Genomic DNA, 20,343 nt, shown 5'->3' on the forward strand with positions numbered 1-20,343 from the left:
AAGGAAAGATAATGACGAAAAAAAAACTCCCAGTCTAACTTTTAAAAATGCATCATTAAGTCATAAACCGCAGAGATAGTTAGAATATAATAATAATGTTTTATTGTAATACAAATGTTCTGTTTAACTAGATGACTGGGGAGAAATACTATTATATTGACTTACTTACAGGTTGTTTTTTTTGTCACTCATTGTTCAGATTATGTCTATTATACTTTCTATTCTCTTGTATAAGCTTCACAACCTGTACAACCCATTTCTTCGCGACAGTCAAGATGTTATTTTATTTCCCGGTCTCTGTCGGCGGGACTGGCCAATCAGTTCGTCCCAAACAAAAACAAAAAAAAGAATAAATAACGTGACATCTGTCGCTCAGTGGACCAAACCAGCTCAGATTTTTTTAAAGACTCATCCCAGGAAGTTGTCAGGCTTGATCAGCTCATTGTACTGACTTTCTGAAACCTTGACTGAACATGTTTTACTACCCCACAGTTTTAAAGCATCATACCGGATGTTTCTCTACGATCTGGTGAGTACGCATCAAATGTCTGACTGTTAAAAGTTTATGTACAGTTATTATAATACCCTCAGCTGTGTGTAAGCCTCTGTCTGTCACTGTGTTTGTCCAGCTCGTCACTGATTGATCCGTCAGTTTACTTTAAAATAAGAGGTTTAACAACTTTATAATAAATGTAAATGCAAATTGAGAAGCGCCGTGGGATGTTAAACCTGTTTCACTCATTTAGATTAAAGAGATGTTGCTCTTGACTTTATAACTGTCCGATGAATCCAGACTCTATATGTTTTTCACCTCCCCTGTGAATCTTTATGATTCGTAGCAACATTACTCCACATTGAAGCCCAGATTCTGCACCTTGTTAAAGACACTTTACACAGGGACACAGACGTGTATTAAAGAGGGAGGAGAACGGAGTCGGGTGCAGGTGCGTCAGTAGCAAAGACACCCACAACAACACAAACACTGGAGACGAAACAACGAGTCCGACACTTTGAAGTCCTGACGAGGAAACGCAACATCTTTGAGACGAGGGGGAGGTCGGGGGCCACGTCACGATGAAAGAGAAGAACAACCCACTCAGTGTAGAACTAAAATACTTTTATTCTATATTAAAACACACAAAAAGGACACTTGAAACTATGCTGTATATATATAAAATGTGTGTGTATACACATACATACATACATATTACTAACAGCTACAGGTAATATTGAAACATAAAAATAAGGAGACATTAAAATATGCAGTTTATATATGTGTACTGTATATGTTTAAGTGTGTATATATGTTTAATATTTATTTAAACTGCAGTATATATATATATATATATATATATATATATATATATATATATATATATATTCATAACAGCTATAGGCTTTATTAAAACAAAAATAAGAATATATATAATTGCCATTCCTTTAGTTATGTCCATCCTAAAATAATCATCAGTAAAGTAAATTCACCTATATCTAATTATGTTTCAAGATTCTATAGGCTTTAATACTGTTTTTCCCATTAACAGTGAACACCCTGTGTTGCGCAACCATATTAAACATTAAAAAAAAAATGAGTTGGTATTAGCTGAAACTGTCACCATCACATGAGGAATCAAATCAGTGATGTGCAGGAAACAGATGCTTCACAGAGCAAATCATTCAGTGTAACCACAGCGATGAAACACCACTGTGACTAATCATAGTGGGATCATTTATGTTAGTTTATCACAGAGAGCTTCTGTAGTTGCCTGGTGTTGATCCGCTCTGCAAACCATGTCAGATGTCAAAGATTCATTCTTTGTCTCGAACAATAAATGAGCTGCAGACACAGTTTAACTCGAGGCTACAGGAGAGGTTTGTGTTGGAGGTTGTAGCTGCACTTCTGCCAACCAAGTACCTGTTGCAGGTTTTATCAACGTCTACTAGAGTTTGAAGGTTCGATTACTTTATCCCCCTTACGTTCATGTATCCTAATGAATGAAATAGGAAACATGATCCAATCCATTTCCTGTTCTCATTTCAGGCTGGTTGCCACAAAAGGCATCAGAGTCCCCCGCAGGGATTTCCTAAAAGTGAACGTCAAGAGCACGTGGTCAGTTATTTGAGTTCATTTTCACATTTTACTAATCAACTGACCTATGATCCATCCAGTCACTATGAAGCTAATGTCCGTTACAGTGATGACATCATGAACTATGTGCTGGAGCGGGTCCCGCCGCCTCGACCTGGTCTGCCACGACCTCGCTTCTCCCTCTACCTGTCCTCCCAGCTCCAGTATGGCGTCATCATCGTCTACCACCGCCAGTGTGCTATTCTGCTGGGTAAGAAATGACTTCCAAGGCTGGAGGAAAGAGCCGCTGAGTGCGCTGGTCCTTGACTCTGACTTTGCCTCCCTCTAGAGGAACTTCACACCATCGTGGCCCAGCTGCTGAAGCAGAGGACGGCCCAGAAAATAGATATGGATGACCACAGCCGGTGAGAACAGGTGCTCAACACTTACCACATTTTCCTGTCTTTAGAATTGCAAACTCAATTCCTGTGTATTGTTCCTTTCTCTCAGACAAGCTCTGGTCCTCCCAGATGCCCTGTCTCTCCTGGAGGAGACAGAAGGAGCTCAGGACCCTCTTTTCGGTGTGATGAGCCTGCAGGAGGCCATGCCGAGTCCCAACACACTGATACAGGTATCGAATACCAAAATTAGGAAAGAAAATTATGGTGTAGCAAACATTTGAAAATGGAGGTAAATCTGAAAATCATACAAATAATTGGACGGATTTAGAATAAATTACTTTTCCTGTTGTGTGTCTCTCAGATGGGTTGGGAGTATCTGAGAGGAGCCTCTCCTGAGCATCCTGAACAAACCAGGCCGACTGCTGCTGCTGCACAAGAAAGCGGTAGGATGACATGATGTGCTGTAATGACGTAAAAATAATCATCTCTTCAGGGCACTGGGTCATTGCAGCAGCAAAGAATAGAACAAACCGTGGATGCAAAAATAACTGAGACGACTCTTGAAAAGAAAAAAATGTGAAATGAAATTGAACATATAAATGAAACATGCATGGCGTGTCCTTTTCCAAAACACAAACATGGCTGTGAGGCTAACTTTATATATATACTTATATTTTTGTCAATTTGGAACCCAAAACATACAAGACAGATGACGTGGACGCAAAATATTATAGAATGCCTCAAGATATTGTTTCTCTACTCATACACACAAATACAGCAGAAAAATGTCAGAAATATAAAAATACAATACAAAACAAGCTATTTGCATGTAAAAGGGATCCCCATCTTTTCTGTGCCTCTTCCATTAAAATTCTGTTTATGACTGAAAATCACTGAACACATTCATAAGTCACAGTCACAGTCTACGTCTTTGACACCTCTAATTAGATCACATGAGAGTGACATATAAAAGGTGTCCATAGACGTGCAGCATGTCGGCTTGTGTGCGGTGATATGCAGAGAAATACCAATAGGTCACAGGGGGTAGATGGCGCTCGGAGACTGTGTGCAGATCCCGGCAGGAACGCCGGGCGGAGAGATGCTGCTGTAGGTCAGGACGGGGCAGAGCAGGCTGCCGTCAACAACATCCTCCTAATTGGAACGAGGCCGACGCCGCGGTGTCGGGATGCATTGTGCAGCTGCGCTTCACTCGGCAGAGGAGAGCAATTTAATTGCAGCTTGATTAGTTGTATCCTCTCCTGCCGGATTTTGCGGGAGCGTGCAGCTGTGAGGTGTTTTTAAAGTGGCTTTTGATTAATGTGATCCATTCTTTCTTTTGATTCCCCAGGCATCACTGCATCTCCAGACTCCATCACTCTGAGAGAGCAGGAGCCTGTCGCCATCCCCCCTGCAGAGGTTCAGTTGCCAAAGAAGCACACGTGAAGATATTTTCATTTTTTGTATTAAAATGTCCTGCTGATCTTCACTGGCATCCATCTTTTTTCTTCTCAATGCTAGTTTGAGGGTGTGGACCTTGTCGATCAGCATCCGGAGACTCTCGACTTCCTCTTGGCCCAAACAGATCACTTTCCAGAAGGTGTGTGGGTAAAACCAAGTGCTCCTCTCGCCCATGTTTGAGACGAAAGGGAAGAAGGGGAGATAATTATGTTTTTTTTTTTCCTTAAGAAGAGGTCACACCAAGAGAGCAAGAGAGGGAGGTGGACAGGGGAGGAAGAGAGCGAGGCCTGGAAAGAGAAAGAAGAGAGAGAGGCATGGCGAGAGAGAGAGCGAGAGCAAGGGCGCTTACAAGACCCACTACTGAGTAAATTATTCAGACGCATGCATGTGGGGACATCAACACACACACACACACACACACACACACACACACAGATTCACTAACTGTGTTTCCACCTCTGTGTCAGATTACAGCCCACCACTCTCCCTGATGAAGAGGCCGTTTTGTTGCCTGAGGAAGAAGAGCCTGGTCGGTCAGTGGAGAGGAGCCCCGGACCCCCTCCAGGCCAGCTCACCCCCGTCTCCGTGCCCGTCCTCCCCTCGCCGCCGTCTGTAGCAAGTGAGCGTGGGAGACCGAGCCTGCAGTTAGAGGTACTCATTTGTGCCTTCTACGTGAAATGAAGCATTTGTAAATCATTAATTAATCTCTATTACGACATTATTTAGGATTTTAAAATCATACATTGCATGTACATTATTATCATACATGTAGACTATACCCACACTCATTCAAATGTAACCCCCCATTTCCAGGAAGTGCCCCCTCCAGAGGTGAAGAGGAGAAGGAAAAGGCAGCTGATCTTCTTCGACCCGGAGACGCAGATCTCCCAGGAGGCATTGCAGCAGCAGATCGACAACCCTCTGTACGAGACCAGGCGTCTGCCTCCGTTTTCATCCGTCAAGAGTTTCTCTGCTGCTCACCTCCTCAACAACCCCTGCAACTGTCAGTAACACATAATCATAATAATGCTTGTTTACAGTCTAAACTAAAAAACATCCAAGTAATTGTCTGCATTAAATACAACCATGGTTGGGATAGTTGCTTCAATGCCACAATGTATGTGGTCAAGTGTTAGTTTAATGCTGTTTGCTGCTACTTTACTATTCAACCACAAATTGCATTTGATTTAATTTTTATTTAAATATATATTATTTAAATATATATTTCATACATACAACTTGTATTCAACCATGACTGAGACCAGGAGTGATGATAACAATCAGTTGTAGATAAACAACATGAGACAGATAATAGAGACAACAGCTACAGGTAAAAATCAATAACACTTTGGTAGATTTTTTTTTTGATGACATAAAACAATCCAACAGCTTCCTGGAGTATATTCTGTTAATCTTCTCAGTGTTATGATTTTTATTGATGACGATGTCTCTAAATTGTTATAATTATTTATTAATGTAAAGTGTAAAACACGTCAGCTTTAATTCTGCTTCTTCCTCAGACTTCTCATCTGCAGCCGCTGCTTTTCTTCCTTTTTTTTTTTTTTAAGGGACTTTTTAAAAAATAAACCACAAAGCTATTTTTTCCCCCTGCAGTTTTGCCTGAAGTGGTGGAGTTTCTATGGAAACAGGCAGCGAATATCACGCCTGTCTCCGGCTCGGACCTGCAGGTCGGGGAGAGAGGGCCCGAGTCCACAGACTCTGAAAAGGAAAGGGAGCGTGAGATGGTCGAGCCGGCGGAGAGAGAGGAGGAGAGACTTGAGCTCGGCCCCAGAGAGGTGTGGAAGAGCGTCGGTTTATTTGTGTTGATATCTCTGAGGCTTTTTTTCCCCACAAAATTAATAATAACGACGTGTCTGTGTGTCACTGCAGGTCCAGAGAGATTTGGTGGAACCGGAAATGTTTGATATTTCAGGTAAAGAAAACCATGAGGCCGTTTTAATACAATAACATTTCACAATTTGAGCCACGGGAAACGGGGCGAATTTGACAAAACTTTTGAACTGGTCGACTCGAGGTGGCTTGTTTGTGTTCAACTGGGGCTGTTGTCCTTTGCACTGCAGCGGCATTCAGCGCAAGCTACAGTGGCTTGTGCGTTCACAGGGGTGAGGCTTAGGTCAGAGGTCGGGGTTTGGCATGTGTCGCTTATGGTTTAAGGAAATAGCAGGCCTCCAGGGAATGAGTGTAAGCCAACGTGCCAAGTGTGTGTGTGTGTGTGTGTGTGTGTGTGTGTGTGTGTGTGTGTGTGTGTGTGTGTGTGTGTGTGTGTGTGTGTGTGTGTGTGTGTGTGTGTGTGTGTGTGTGTGTGTGTGTGTGTGTGTGTGTGTGTGTGTGTGTGTGTGTGTGTGTGTGTGTGTGTGTGTGTGTGTGTGTGTGTGTGTGTGTGTGTGTGTGTGTGTGTGTGTGTGTGTGTGTGTGTGTGTGTGTGTCCAGGCCTGGGATCACTGATACTGGAGGGCTCTGACCAAAGGGAGGTGTCTCGAGAGATTTCGCCCTTGTACACATCGGAGAGAGATGGGTGGGTAACAAACAAACATATGTGAAGTGTATGTAATATATGTAAGTCGTGCTTATATATTTGTGTGTGTGTGTGTATGTGTGTGTGGATGGTGGTGGGATGGGGGGGCAGGTCCATTGTGTCCAGGTCTGTTTCCACACTGCAGGACATCCCAGAGGTGATGGACGAGTTTCTGGGCAGAGAAGCAGCAGCAGAGTTTCCTGGGTAATGACAGTGAATGCAACATAGTTATTAACCAGTACAAACTCAGAATTTATTCTTTTGATTGGGTTGAGATATAAGAAAATAATTTTGTGCTTGTGTTCTAGGTTGTTGCCGGCTGAGCATGAATCGGCACCTGTGCTTTTTCACTCTCTTCTGTCGCCAGAGGTCCATCGCAAGACTGTCAGCGCCATTTTCCAGAGGCTCCTGGGTAAAGCATCAGTTTCAGTTATCGTCGAACCGTCTCATTACTCACGTTGGAGTTGTGTTAATGTTACAGCATCAGCACCCGAGGATGCTTTTTAATCAGTATGTGGTCAGTGAGGGAAGAGATCCCGTCTGCAGTTTAGGAAAAGTCTTTGAAATGACTAAATGTGACAGTGAGGGAACAAGTATTCAGATCTTAAATGAACATAACAAAAGAGCAATGTAAAAGTCATGCACTAAAAAAACCTTGCTTAGGTAAAAGAACATAAGTATTAGCAGTAAAATGTAGTTCAAGTATTAAAGTAAAAGTACTGGTTTGGTCCCTCGGACTGATATATTATTATATATGGGGTCATTAGTCTATTTATACTGAAGCAGCCAGTGTCTAAGCAGCATGTTATTGATTTGGAACTAGTTTGAACTACTTTGAATACAACATTATTTACAGTGACGCCAGATAAACGAGGAGAAAAATCACATTTCTATTTTTTTTTGTTGGTCATTTTCTTTCATCATTGATTTTTGGTGAGATGTTGGATCATTTATAGAAGGAGAGAATTTACAGACTGTAGATATTTGACCCTGACTACACACTGCGTTTTGTAAGACGTCGGAGGGTTTGTTGCATTTTAGAAGCTTGTCATATTATCCATAGTGTTAAATCTGCATCCGTGTATAAAAATTGTAGTGAACACATGTAGTGAAGAAGAAAAGTACAACATTTCCCTCCGAAATGAAGTGGAGTGGAGGTATGAAGTAGCTTGAATAATGGACAAGTACCTCCAAATTGTACTCAAGTGGAGTACCAAAGTGTAAATGTACACATTTGACACATTGCTCATGTTCATGTACACAGTGCTTTGAGTTTCTGCATTTCTTTGACACGTCGCCATCCCAATTTCTTTTTTCCAAGTTAGTTTTTGTCACATTGATTATTTTTTAGATATTGATTATTTGAAGCTTGATATGTGTGTGTGTATGTCTTGTGTGCAGAGAATCTATCGGCCAGGAAGGTGCACGCGGAGCAGCAGGAGCCTTACGGCGACATCTTGATCTCATCACTTGGACCCGACTCCGAGGACGTGCGTCTGACCTAGTGACGAGTGCACAGTCTGCCCTCTTGTTCCGACATTATCAATGTTTAAAATTCTGGAGTCGATGCCAAAATTGTCAAATGTTTTGAAAGTGACCATTTCCCCTAGGTTTTTGTTATGGTTGTATCTTGTTTAGATGTTTGAAATAATTTATATTTTAAAAACATTTTGCAGACAGTTTTTTTAAGGTAACTCAGCATGAATTGACATCACTGTTCCCCGTTGCCAAGGTAACTCAGCATGAATTGACATCACTGTTCCCCGTTGCCAACGTGCCAAATGATCTGTATCAGCTTTTTGACCATTCAGGTGAATATTTTAACTGTTTTTTATTGTTATTTGATGTATTTCTTAATGAGCTCACCTTGTGTTGTTCTGAACAGAAGAGACTGTTCAGGCAGAGTGTGCCTCTGACCATGAACTACACAATAAAAGCTTTACTCATTTGAGTCTGTGAAGAAAGAAGCTTTGAGTTTATTGAAACTAAAGGCACCTGCAGCACGCAGAGCCGGGCAGGGCAGGTGTGGCACAACACGTGAGGAGGTGCAAGTACGTTTAGTGAAACAGGATCCGCCCATCTCTCTCTCCCTCTCTCTCTCTCTCTCCCCCGACCACATCTTGATTCTCCTCTGAAGACTCTCTCAGGGGGGTTGTGACCAAAGTTTATTATTAGCATCTGTCTCAGCCCTCGCTCTCTCGTCGCCCTCCTCCTGTCTTCTCATCTCATTTTCTGTCTGTCGCTTCTTGTTTTTGTCTCGTCCCTCGGCTGTCTTGTTCCCTTTTTTGTTGTTGTTGCCGTGTTTGATTTTCACTTTTCTTTGAGGTTTTGAGGCTGGACTGTGTAGTGTTGTCTCTCCTTCGCTTCCAGTTTCCGTTGACAACACTGCAGGCTATTTTTTACTTTGTCACAACTCCATGTCCTCTAGTTTTTGTTCTTTCCTATGCCATTGCTTTTATGTTGTATTGTCCCATCCTGTTTTTCTCCCACAATTCCTCAAAGTCTAGTTTTTTGCGCTGCTGCTTCGCCTGCCTCTCTCCTTCACTTGACTCAAACCTCCCTCCATCCTCTTTCTCTGAGTTGCTCTGCACTTCGGCATGATGGGAAAGACGAAGCTGTATTCTCTGTACAAGGGTTTTCTGGACTGTCTTTGCCTCTGCCTCTCTGTGAGTATCTCCATTTTCATTTTCTGTGCATGCGTCTGCTGTGTACCTGCTGTACTTCTCTGCACAAATCATCCTGTCACCTCTGTGTCATGCGTTGACTTTCGACCTGAATGTCAAAAATGTGAGGGCACTTTGTTATTCATTTATGTTCCTCAAACAACAAATCACACGCAGACCGTTTGTGTTCATGTGGGCCAGTGCGTGGCCTATTTTGTGTCCCACGGTAAGTGTCTCCTCACCACATGCTGGGCTTCTGATATTAATAACAGTCTCAGAATGTAGATGGAAATAGAGCTGCAGCTCCTCCAAAGAGGCCAGAAGTCATTTGACATTTCTTATTAGGCTCCTTTTAAAAACAAGTGCCTGTCATTATGATCAACTGTAATGCATGAGCTCAATCTCAGAGGTTTCCTTCGAAACAGTGGCAGCATTAAGACGGACTGCAGTGCCGGTGACACGCATGAAATGAAGTGCAGGTTTGTTTCACTGTGTGCGCGTGTATCTGTAAGTTTTAAAATCATCACCAGTCCAAGTCCAGCTGTTGACCTTTGCCCTTTTAAGCCGAGCGGTCAGAATGTTACCCAACCTGTTTTTAGTTTGACGGTGATGAAGGTGACAGAAATAGCTTGGTCTCTGCCCTGATTTCTTTTTGTCCTCTTTCGCTCCACCTGTCACACTTTTGAGTTTGTCTTTGTTTTGCAGCGGCGCAGCGGTGAGGCCGCAGGCGACGACAGGAGGGACAATGAAAACGGTCACCTGATCTACAAGACCGGGGACATCCTCGTAGACCGATGTAGGTGTCCGTTCAGTTCAAGAAGAGTAAGTAGAAGTAAAAAGATGAATAAAACTTCATATCATTTTGTCGCCTCAATCGGCCTTACAGATGAGATCGTCGACACTTTAGGTGAGGGGACTTTTGGGAAGGTGGTACAATGCTTGGACCACGGCAGGTAATTTGTTTTCAGCGTCAATATTTAAAATGTTTGATTTTTTTTTTTTTACCAGTTTTAAATGTGGTATTTTTCAAACGTAGGAGAGGAAGTCAAATTGCTCTGAAGATCATTAAGAACCAGGAGAAGTACAGGGAAGCAGCCAAACTGGAAATCAATGTGCTGGAGAAGATCAGTGAGAAAGATCCACACAACAGGCAGTGAGTGCTTTGTGACTGTGATCCTTTCATTAGATGACGTTTCCGTCTTTTATTTCATTCATTTCATCTCTGTAATTCTGTCCCATCAGGCACTGTGTGCAGATGCTGGACTGGTTTCACTACTACGGCCATGTGTGCATCTCTTTCGAGTTGCTGTCTCTCAGCACCTTTGACTTTTTGAAAGCAAACAGCTTCCTGCCTTATCCCATGAGCCAGATCCGACAAATGGCCCACCAGATCTTCCACGCTGTCAGCTGTGAGTCCAATGTGCCACTTGGCTTTTTCTCCTGGATCATTGTCAGTGATGACAGTGAGCACATTATTCACCGTTGTTCCAAAGAAGAAAGAAAAGAGGTGTCTTACCTGAAGATGATAAGTGCTCCTGTTATACACAGGTGTTAACTTTACACAGTCACGAAGAGCTCAATGAATCATCAGTACGAGTCACAAATTAAATTATTTATTTTTATTGTTTCATTATTTATCAGTTGTAATTCACCGCACAGTGCAGCTGATGTTTTTATGATGGAGATATTGACAAGCAGCCAGATTAATGTTCGCTGCACTGTTCCTCAAGCCAGAGGGATTTACAATTTTAAAAAAGAGACCAGAAGTATCACCAGTGAAAGATCAATATTCCGTCCCCAGCAGCAGTACACTATTTCATCGAGTAAACAAACACACGGAGTCCAGACGAGTAAAAAGATCAAGGATTGTATTCTATTAAATGAAACCAACACTCACAAAAATATTTAGTTTTAAATACACAATAGCCAGATTTGTATATCTATAAATCCACTTTGTTTCAAATTTGTAAGCCCATTTGTTTATTAGTTTGTTTATGTTAAATAATCAAAATGGATGGAACATTTTTGTATGCACTTAGAATACATCAATCTTAAACTAGGCCCAGATATGAGTGAGTGAATGCTTCATCAGACAGGATGGCATCCGCGTTGAATTTCCCCCAACATCTATCAGGATGTGTGATATTTTGAACCAACAAAAATTTTGACCAGAGGAGGGTGTTGGCTAACTCCTGATAAATCTAAATCTACTTTTTCCTCCTCCTCCTCCCTCCCTCTCTCTGCAGTTCTCCATGACAACAAGCTCACTCACACCGACCTGAAGCCCGAGAACATCCTCTTTGTCAACTCCGACTACTCCCTCGTGTACAACACTGAGAAGGTTAGAAACAGCTGCAGGCACGAAGGCCGGGACCTCTGGGGGTGAAAAGGAAAACGGGCATATTGCATAAGCAGGGATTAATGCAGGGGAGAAGAGGGTGATCGCTTTTTACGTCGCCCATCTGGATGCAAATTTGTCTCAGAAGAACCTGTGAACCACCCGCATGTTGGCTTTAACAGGCGCATGCATTCACCCAAGCAGTGGATTGTGTTTGTTGACCTCAGCGGGAAAATGATCGGTGTGGGGGTTCTTTTTGCAGTTTTGGCCATCATTGCAATTAATAACATTGTTCAAACGTCTTCTTCTTCTTCTTCACCTTTTAGTTTAATGGCCAGAGGCACCAAGCATTTAAGGTGCATCACCGCCACACACCATGCTGAATTGTGGGCCAGAGCTCCAAAACAAAACCCAACTAAAATCTCTTCTTTTAAAAAACTCGAAACAAAGATCTGTACTTTCCTTCCTCAACGCTTTATAAATTCCCAAGATTCAAAACTTCCATCCCATATTTCTTCCATTCCTTCCTCAGCTTCTCTCCGTCAGTCCTATACGTTTGACATGGACAAATCATTTGCTTTACACTTTCTTCCACCCGCCACACGCAGCCCTGATGGTGTTTGTTTTTATTGCCTTGTGAGACTTCATTGTAGCTACCTAGCCATCTGTTCCCTGATTGTTTGGTACAGGAAAATTAAATTATTATTATTACGACAGAAGGACGACTAAAATAACGACTACACCGTGATGATCCTCTCAGTGAGGTCAAACTTGGAGACGTTTCCGTGTCCCCCTCTGTCTCCCCTCAGAAGTGCAACGAGAGGAGAATAAACGACACCGCGGTGCGGCTCGTCGACTTCGGCAGCGCCACCTTTGACCACGAACACCACTCTGCCGTCATCTCTACACGTCACTACCGAGCTCCAGAGGTCATTATGGGTAAGAGGAGTTGATTCAGAGCGGAGAGACTAAGCGGAAAGCTGACATTGTTTATTTAGCCGTAATAAGGTTCCATCCATCTCCCCTCCCCGCAGAGCTCGGATGGAGTCACCCTTGTGACGTCTGGAGCATCGGCTGCATCCTGTTCGAATACTACGAAGGCTTCACACTGTTCCAGGTCGCGTGCGTGTGTGCGTGTGTGTGTGTGTGTGTGTCTGTACTTGTTGCAGCCTGTTGAGAGTAGGATGAATTTTCCTCTTGCTGACATCTGTTTTCACTTACAGACACACGACAACAAGGAGCATCTTGCCATGATGGAGAGAATACAGGGACCAATTCCTCAGAGGATGATCCAAAGGAGCAGGTCACTCAAAGCTGCAAATCACACACAAACACACTCAAACACGTTTGTTTTTTCTCCCTCTGATAACATTTAATTTTTCCTGAAGGAAGCAGAAGTACTTCCAGCGTGGGCGTCTAGACTGGAACGAGTGCTCCAAGGCCGGACGCTACGTGAAAGACAAGTGCAAACCACTGAGGGTGAGCTGAGGCCCGTGTGAACTTTTACACGTCAGCAAAGTGCGTTAACTCCCCTGATCAACACGCTTCTCTCATGTTATTACAGAAGTACTTGTTGTCACATGGGGTCGAACACCACCAGTTTTTCAACCTCTTGGAGAGGATGCTGGAGTACGAGCCCTCAAAACGCATTTCTCTTTCCTCTGCCCTGGGCCATCCCTTCCTCCTGCCCCTCGCAGGCCCGGGAAGGAGTCAAGTGTGGAGGAACAGCTGTGATAGGAGCAGATGACTGAAAAGTGATCGCTCCTCAGTCATCTTATCAAATTAGAGGCAGGACATGAAAAAAAAGAAAAGCAAGGCAGATACAGTTACTGTATGTTGAACATGTCGTGCTTTACTGTGCCTAAAAAGTAAGAAAGCACAATGATGAAAGCCTGTTTACATTGCATTCATTGAAAAGACACTTTTGTCCAAAGCGACGTAAAAAAAAATGTTGAAATCAATTCTATACAGTTTCCAGCCCTTTGTATAGCTTTTTATATTTTATTTACAATAACTCTTGTCAGTGTCACATTATAATTGCGTAAAACATTCGAAAAACAACAACATACACTTGGCCTTTGCTGAATAGGGTTTCATCAGCCTGCTAATGGAGGTTTGTACCACACAGTGAAGAGTGGAAACCAATGGATGCCTGCAACAGTGGGAAAATTAATTTCTAAATCTAAAATACAAACCATTTTGCATGGTTTGCAAAATGATTTGCTTGTGATCTAAATGTACATGAACTGTAGTAAAAACAGGCAAAATCAGTGTCTACAGTCTTTTAAAGACGGATCCTCACGTGAAGTCGAACCAAGTCTGCTTCATAAGGCTTCAAAAGAAAAACCTGTGAAATATACGTTCTCGTATCTCTAAAATTTAGAGGATGTAGATATACAGTAAAAGCTGAAGAGGTGTCATTTCACTTTGATGCTCTTTATAGCAATAACTTGTGTTTTTGTAAAACATTTTCTATGAGATGACTTAGGTCATGTAGTCATTTAATAAATTCACTTCTTCTGTTATTTGCTTTTGTTTCCTCTCCTCATCGCGCGTGCAGTCCATCCGTGCACATCTCCCTCTCCCTCACACACACACACACACACACACACACACACACACACACACACACACACACACACACACACACACACACACACACACTCTCCTCATGTGCATGTCTCTGCTATTGACTCGCAGCCACACTTTGGCATCTAGATTGAGTGCAGCTCGACACAAGGCTGAGCCAGCGAATGCACTCGCCAACTTTCCTCTTCAGCCTTGGCAGAGCTGACTCAGTGTCAGCATATGTGTGTCTGACTGAACGAGACCTTATACTTCTGGAGTGAGAGTGTGTGTGTGTTTGTGTTGGCTGTGAGCACGTGTGAGATCACATGCCTGCTCATGTTGTGTAACTCACATTAGCCTTTTTATTCTGAAAGCCTCTCTCCGTAACAAAAAACTCTGACAACTTCAGTTGTTCAGCTAGATAGTGGGTGTGTGTGCTTGCGTGTGTGCGTGAGTGTGTGTGTGGAGAGAGAGTGCTTGCTTGCAATAAAACGGAGCCACTTAGAGGATTCTCAGGTGGATTAGTGTTCAACACGTGTGGCACACACACACGCAAGCACACACACACACACACACACACACACAGGTTATCTAGATGTCACCTTTGACTTGTCACTCAGTTCACAACACAAACTCAGTATTAATCAATACTAATTTCAGCTCATGATTCTTTTCATGCTCTATTGATGTGAATCTCCCATCACCTCAGGATGTTTCTGTTTTTAAGTCACAGGTAATGATTTTGCTGCGGAGTAAAGGAGAGTTGCATGTACAGTATTTGTAGCTTGAGTATAATAATGGTTTGATAAAGTACTACAGTCATATGTTTTACCTTCTGTTCCTCCATGTTCCTCTATCTGATCTAGAGATAGTGGAGAATTCTTGCTGACACCGGACCAACTCAACCTCCCTCGTCCCAGCTGTAGACGCCTCCACTGTGGAGGAGTAAACTGATCCCTGGTCTGTCACTGAACACGGGCCGGAGGAGGCGTGTCCCTCCGTGGTGATCTTGTTAAAGCATTAAAGCGTCCGCACCTGTCAGAAAGCGAAGTGGTCCGGGCAGTGGAGGATGGGAAGCGAACAAGGGAGTGAGGTATTTTAAATGGGTGTGTTGAAGTGTTCAGAACCACGTGAGCGTTATGTACTTACACTGCCAAGTAGGGCAGTAGAGTAGAGCACAGAGCAAGAAACTCACCATGGGGAGGCATTCGAAGAAAGTCGTCTGAAGAAAATCTGTCAAAAAGACAATCAGGAGAAGTGCAGGAGTGAATCCTGAAACTAAACAGGAGTAATTTAACACCGTATGTAGTATATAAACATGATTTACAGGACACTATTAAATATAACCTGAATGCTGATAAAAGTGTTTATTAAAATATTGACTACAACTATAACTCCTGCTCCTCCATGCGAAAAAGACTGGTACATAAACAGATATTGAATGACAAGTTAAACACAGTTCTAATAATTTAAAGATGAAATGGTCAACGGCACGGTGTGATGGTGATAGAAAAAACGACACCGCCCGCGTCTTGCTTTCACCATGTTATTCTCTCGAACACCGGGCGCAGAAAGAAACATATTTCATACATTAAAACAAAATTAGTACTGTTTTCAGTTGATGTTTGGTTCAACATGCAACAGAAAGTTGCCACCTTGTCTTCTTAGAAAAAAAAAGAACAAGAGGGCCTTTGCCAGCCTCCTGCTGGTCGGAGCTCGGGCCCTAAAAATACATCGTCAGTGGTTTCATTACTAAACACTCCGGCTGCACCAAGTCACCAAATCTTGAAGAAACTTTCCTTATGTATTTGTTTCATTGGTGCGGAACACACACACACACACACACACACACACACACACACACACACTAATATATGCTCTGTATTTTTAACCAGGCCTAGATGGTGACACGCTTTGTTTGCCGGGGTCATTGGAGGGGTCACTTCTTGAACAGTTTTGGCAGCTCTTCGCTCCGGTCGTCATTACTTCTCTCTTATCTCCCTGCGTGTTGGGCCAGACTGCCTCCATCCGTGTGTTTATCGGTTTCATTTCCTCTTTTCACATCTGAGTTCATCTCCTCACCTCTGTACATCCAGTGAACCGAATACTGATTATCTTCTCTCGAGGTGTTTTGAAGTTATATCCTGTCGAAAATCTGTCTGATAGCTCACTTCACTGCTCTGCTGCACACAAACGAAGAATATCAAGTCTTTTAAAAAGAACAAATCTGACTCTGAATACAGGAACAACACGGGTGTCGGCGTTGTAAAAATACATGCATGTGTCAGTCAACATGACATCAGCTAACATCTCTAGATCTTCATCACAAACACGCGAGTCATCGGGTGCATTCCCTGTCACAGCTAACAAGATTCCCCCGGGAAATCCTTTAAGTGGTAATCTGTGTAGGGCAGACAGGGTTGGTGAAGAGTGAAGCGAGTTCTAGAGGAGGAAAAGAGAGTAGCGTAGAAGAAGCAGGGGCTGAAACCTGGAATGGCAAATAGTAATTTTGTGCTGTGAGGGCCAAGGAACCCAACAGTCTTTTGTGGTTTCTTGTTGTTTTCTCTGCTTTGCTCTGAAGCTTTAGGAGATTGTGTGTTGATAGTGGAGGTCATCTGGCTGAAGCTTTATCAGGATTTAATGCTGTGAGCATTAGGCCAACTGTGGACACCTGCATGGGTAAGAAAAGTTATTCTTTTGTGCGGGTAAATCGTGACAAACTGCCTGAAAAGAAAGCTGGTGTATAGTATAGTATGTTAGTGAGGTATTTCTGTGGGCTGCACGGTGGTGTAGTGGTTAGCACTTTCGCCTCACAGCAAGAAGGTTCTGGGTTCAAATACCGGTTCAAACCATCCAGGGCCTTTCTGTGTGGAGTTTGCATGTTCTCCCCGTGTATGCGTGAGTTCTCTCCGGGTTCTCCGGCTTCCTCCCACAGTCCAAAGACATGCAGACTGGTGTTAGGTTAATTGGAGATTCTAAATTGACCGTAGGTGTGAATGTCAGAGCAAATGGTTGTTTGTCTCTGTATGTGGCCCTGCGGTAGGCTGGCGACCTGTCCAGGGTGTACCCTGCCCCTCCAGTCCCCCGTGACCCTTATATGTAGACAATGGATGGAGTGAAATATTTATCACTTTTTGTACTGTTTTCTTTTATATTTCTCTTGTAGTACTTCCCTTTCTTCTAGATGAAAAACACTTGATCAGTGTATATAACCTTTGTGAGCAGGTGTGTGTGTGTAAGTCTGTATGTGTCTGACCCTTGTCGGTCTGCCATCCTTGTCATTGCCAGGTCTCGACCTGACCTGCCACAGGACGTGAGACTGTGTGTGTCCCGAGCTCGTCCTGTCAGAGCAACACATCATGAGCCAAGGAGAAAACCATTAAACGTCAAAGAAGTAGGGGTGTGGTCGGCTCCTCCCGTCCCGAGAGCTCAGGTGCAACATGGAGTCTTTGGTGAGAGTGAAAAAGTCACTGAGGACGCCCATCAGGAAGCTGACCAGCTGTGTGTCGGGGGTGAAGCAGCAGAAGTTGTGCGCCAAACCCAGGAACAAGAGGTGCCGAGGCAGAGGAGGCAGAGGAGGCAGAGGAGGGTGTGAGAAGTTCGGGAAGACCCCACCACTCCGAACTGCACATCCCAAAGACCCAACGGTCATCCGCCCGTACCAGGCCGACCTGGAGAAGGAGAGGCAAGTGTAGAAGGACGTGGTGCAGAAAGAACCAATAATGCAAAAATACTTCATACTCTAACAATTCATACTCTACTGGAACAATACTTCATTACTCTACAGTAAGAATACTCAATTACTCCACTGTAATAATTCACACTCTTCAATACCTTACACTCTTTTGCAACAGTACTTCATTACTCTACTTCAGTGATATGTCATTACTAATAAATGTCCCACACTGAAAGTTTTAATTAAGTAAAAGTGCTTGAATATCTTTAGCAACATTAACTTCAAGTATCAAAAGTGAAAGTTCTTAATGAAAATGGATGGCCCCCTGAGTATTATACTATTTTATATGATATTATATTATTATCAGCATTGTTTTACTTTTATATTTGCTAAAATAAAGATGTAAATGTAAATTAGTAAAAACTACAGTATGTAATGTGAAATGTTGTGGTGTAGAAGTCAAGTGCAAACCTTAACCGTAATGTAATTGAAAAGTGGAATCCAAGTACTTCAGAACTGTACAGTACTTTAGTTACTTCTCACCACTGACAACATTGCTGTTTGGACACACATGGTGCACAGGTGTAGTCGCACAATGAGATTTAATTGAATTCTATCTGCGGCACATCAGGTGTATTCATGTCTGTCTGCTGTGTTTACAGGAAGCAGCGGGAAGCAATGAACGCTCAAAAGAATGCAGAGAGAGCAGCTATGAGAGGTCATTTCCGGAGAAAATACCAGCTGTCTGAGGTCTGTTTTCTTACAGAGTCATGTTTTTATTTATGTTTTTACACCAGTACATCAGAGTAACCATTTATGATTTTGTTTAAAAATAAAAAAACAGAATCATAGACATGCACTTTGCTGGTCTATTTGTACATATTTTATGTTGGTGTGGTCTGTAGAGTAATGTGGACAATTAAAAAGTACATTGAATCATCAGGTTTTCATTTTTGTCGAGTGCTCAGCCCTTCAACCTTCTTCCTCTTCTGTTTTTTTCCCATCGTTATTAAGAACCCGAAGGACTCAAACCACCTGAGGTCTGCCGGAGGGAAAGTGTCGCTCCCCCGCAAGCTGTCGAAGCTCATTCATCCTCAAACCAAAAGCAAGGACGATGGCTTCAACCTGCTGAGCGCCTTTCAAGGCCTCAGTTTTAACACGGCGTTGGTCACGGGGCGGAAACACAGCAAGACGACCGCTCCTGCACCGGCGAGTGGGGACTCTTGTAGAGTCATGTGATCCACGTGTGACCACAGGGACGATTGGTACACTGCCTTTTGATTGTGTTAGTTGTTTAAAGAAAGGGGAACAGCAGGGGAAAATATACGCATCCATAATCGCTGCTCAAACATAAACTGTGCTTTTACATGTTACATCAACAGCCACACACACACACACACACACACACACACACACGCACATTGAGTCCAAGCGCTGCTGTTAAAATGAAACCGTGACAGGCAGACTTTCCTTTGGTTCTTAGTTTTGTCTTTTAAGTAGTATAGTGTGTAACTGCCAGGCTATTTAATATCTGCAATGAAATGTAGTGTTGTGATGCTATACCTTTTTACAGATAACTTGATTAATTCACCAGTAAGTTAAAGATATTTCACAAGTGATGTCGTAGAGAGACACTTTCTTTCAAGTCACTTTCCCTTAAGAGCTTATTGCAGTTAAGAGTTGTATTATTACAACAACTAAGCAGATATTAAATCACAATATAGTAATATACAGTTGGAAGAAACAAAGTTATTATTGTGAACAAGTACTATTAATTAATAATCTTAAAATGTCTTTAGTCGTGTACATCATAGTGAGTAAATGCTATATAGCAACAATACTTTCTGATTATGTGCTAACTCAAGGTAAATCATTGCATTACCCTTTTGAGGTATTTAATTATGGGTCAACATATAACGAGTCATACAGTTTTGTTATGATCATTGATAATGTTTGTTTTGATCTTTATAAGGTTTGCTCATATTTTCCCTTTTTTAAAATGTCCTGAAATCACTGTGTCACAATGTTATGTATAACTAATAAGTTGTCAGTTTACAGTCAGAACAGCGGTGTGGTCGTCTGTATCTATACTCACTGGGCTGTTGCAGCTCCAATTGGGTGAGCTATACACAAGTAAGGAACCTCAGGGCAACACACATACACACACACAGGTAATGAAGCAACAGTTAATGTACTCTTTTTTATTATTTATTTTTTCTTGTTAACACTTTCAGAGCTGTGTCACATCTACACGTGTGAGCCAAATGATATGTTTCTTGTAAGGACTGCCTTGTTTCCATTGAGCTATTGTGTAAACAGTCTCACGCTTACTCGTAAAAGAATTTCAGTGAATCAGAAATTGAAAAAACTCACAAGAACCGTGCAAGATTCCCCGCAAAACAACAAGTAGACACTTTTTTATCTTTTTATTTCTCTGTCTTTAGCTGAGACTGAAGCTTGTATTAAAAGACTTCTTTGGCCAGCTGGGCTCACTCTTTTTTGGCCTTTGTGCGTGCGTGTGCGTGCGTGCGTGCGTGTGTGTGTGTGTTAGTTCAGCCTGACATTCACACTGTGTTGTGTTTCTCTTGAACTCCGACACTCAGATTCATAAATCGTAAACTCCTATCGGTTCATC

At 42.6% G+C, this 20,343-nt stretch overlaps 3 protein-coding genes across 5 annotated transcripts; all 3 read left to right on the forward strand.

Moving 5' to 3' along the window:
* The first annotated feature begins 83 nt into the window (after positions 1 to 83).
* Positions 84 to 8,001, forward strand: LOC118299772 (meiotic recombination protein REC8 homolog). The gene is made up of 17 exons (XM_047333735.1): positions 84 to 529; positions 2,042 to 2,110; positions 2,197 to 2,339; positions 2,418 to 2,493; positions 2,579 to 2,699; positions 2,831 to 2,912; positions 3,818 to 3,885; positions 3,988 to 4,066; positions 4,159 to 4,291; positions 4,395 to 4,578; positions 4,741 to 4,930; positions 5,542 to 5,723; positions 5,818 to 5,860; positions 6,379 to 6,463; positions 6,575 to 6,667; positions 6,772 to 6,875; positions 7,865 to 8,001. Exons 1-17 carry the CDS (start codon positions 474 to 476, stop codon positions 7,966 to 7,968), a joined length of 1,812 nt encoding a protein of 603 aa, XP_047189691.1. The 5' UTR covers positions 84 to 473; the 3' UTR covers positions 7,969 to 8,001.
* LOC118299807 (dual specificity protein kinase CLK2-like) lies at positions 7,982 to 13,989 on the forward strand. 2 transcript variants are annotated; one of them, XM_035623844.2, is made up of 11 exons: positions 7,982 to 8,274; positions 9,832 to 9,922; positions 10,013 to 10,079; positions 10,163 to 10,279; positions 10,369 to 10,535; positions 11,373 to 11,467; positions 12,274 to 12,403; positions 12,499 to 12,581; positions 12,688 to 12,767; positions 12,853 to 12,943; positions 13,029 to 13,989. In XM_035623844.2, exons 1-11 carry the CDS (start codon positions 8,245 to 8,247, stop codon positions 13,209 to 13,211), a joined length of 1,134 nt encoding a protein of 377 aa, XP_035479737.1. In that variant the 5' UTR covers positions 7,982 to 8,244; the 3' UTR covers positions 13,212 to 13,989. The 2 variants fall into 2 exon arrangements, with proteins under 2 accessions (XP_035479737.1, XP_035479728.1); XM_035623835.2 differs by lacking the exon at positions 7,982 to 8,274 and adding an exon at positions 8,674 to 9,129.
* Positions 13,990 to 14,111: 122 nt separating this feature from the next.
* On the forward strand, positions 14,112 to 20,190 carry LOC118299816 (complexin-3-like). Of its 2 annotated transcripts, none has more exons than XM_035623859.2 (4): positions 14,112 to 15,125; positions 17,321 to 17,717; positions 18,371 to 18,458; positions 18,723 to 20,190. In XM_035623859.2, the coding sequence occupies exons 2-4, from the start codon at positions 17,473 to 17,475 to the stop codon at positions 18,945 to 18,947; spliced, it is 558 nt and encodes a 185-aa protein (XP_035479752.2). In that variant the 5' UTR covers positions 14,112 to 15,125; positions 17,321 to 17,472; the 3' UTR covers positions 18,948 to 20,190. The 2 variants fall into 2 exon arrangements, with proteins under 2 accessions (XP_035479752.2, XP_035479769.2); XM_035623876.2 differs by lacking the exon at positions 14,112 to 15,125 and adding an exon at positions 16,150 to 16,711.
* The last annotated feature ends 153 nt before the right edge of the window (positions 20,191 to 20,343 follow it).

The sequence above is a fragment of the Scophthalmus maximus genome, chromosome 1 (genome assembly GCF_022379125.1).
Source record: "Scophthalmus maximus strain ysfricsl-2021 chromosome 1, ASM2237912v1, whole genome shotgun sequence".
NCBI lineage: Eukaryota > Metazoa > Chordata > Actinopteri > Pleuronectiformes > Scophthalmidae > Scophthalmus > Scophthalmus maximus.

What these genes read in the sequence shown, in the direction of transcription:
- LOC118299772 (XM_047333735.1), top strand. Translation starts at nt 474, where the DNA reads ATGTTTTACTACCCCACAGTTTTAAAGCATCATACCGGATGTTTCTCT. An exon ending in TGCTGCTGCACAAGAAAGCG is followed by an intron (nt 2,913 to 3,817) that starts GTAGGATGACAT and finishes TTGATTCCCCAG; the next exon opens with GCATCACTGCATCTCCAGAC. An exon ending in TCGCCATCCCCCCTGCAGAG is followed by an intron (nt 3,886 to 3,987) that starts GTTCAGTTGCCA and finishes TCTCAATGCTAG; the next exon opens with TTTGAGGGTGTGGACCTTGT.
- LOC118299807 (XM_035623835.2), top strand. Translation starts at nt 9,061, where the DNA reads ATGATGGGAAAGACGAAGCTGTATTCTCTGTACAAGGGTTTTCTGGAC. An exon ending in TCGTGTACAACACTGAGAAG is followed by an intron (nt 11,468 to 12,273) that starts GTTAGAAACAGC and finishes GTCTCCCCTCAG; the next exon opens with AAGTGCAACGAGAGGAGAAT. An exon ending in ACAAGTGCAAACCACTGAGG is followed by an intron (nt 12,944 to 13,028) that starts GTGAGCTGAGGC and finishes ATGTTATTACAG; the next exon opens with AAGTACTTGTTGTCACATGG.
- LOC118299816 (XM_035623859.2), top strand. Translation starts at nt 17,473, where the DNA reads ATGGAGTCTTTGGTGAGAGTGAAAAAGTCACTGAGGACGCCCATCAGG. An exon ending in GCCGACCTGGAGAAGGAGAG is followed by an intron (nt 17,718 to 18,370) that starts GCAAGTGTAGAA and finishes CTGTGTTTACAG; the next exon opens with GAAGCAGCGGGAAGCAATGA. An exon ending in GAAAATACCAGCTGTCTGAG is followed by an intron (nt 18,459 to 18,722) that starts GTCTGTTTTCTT and finishes ATCGTTATTAAG; the next exon opens with AACCCGAAGGACTCAAACCA.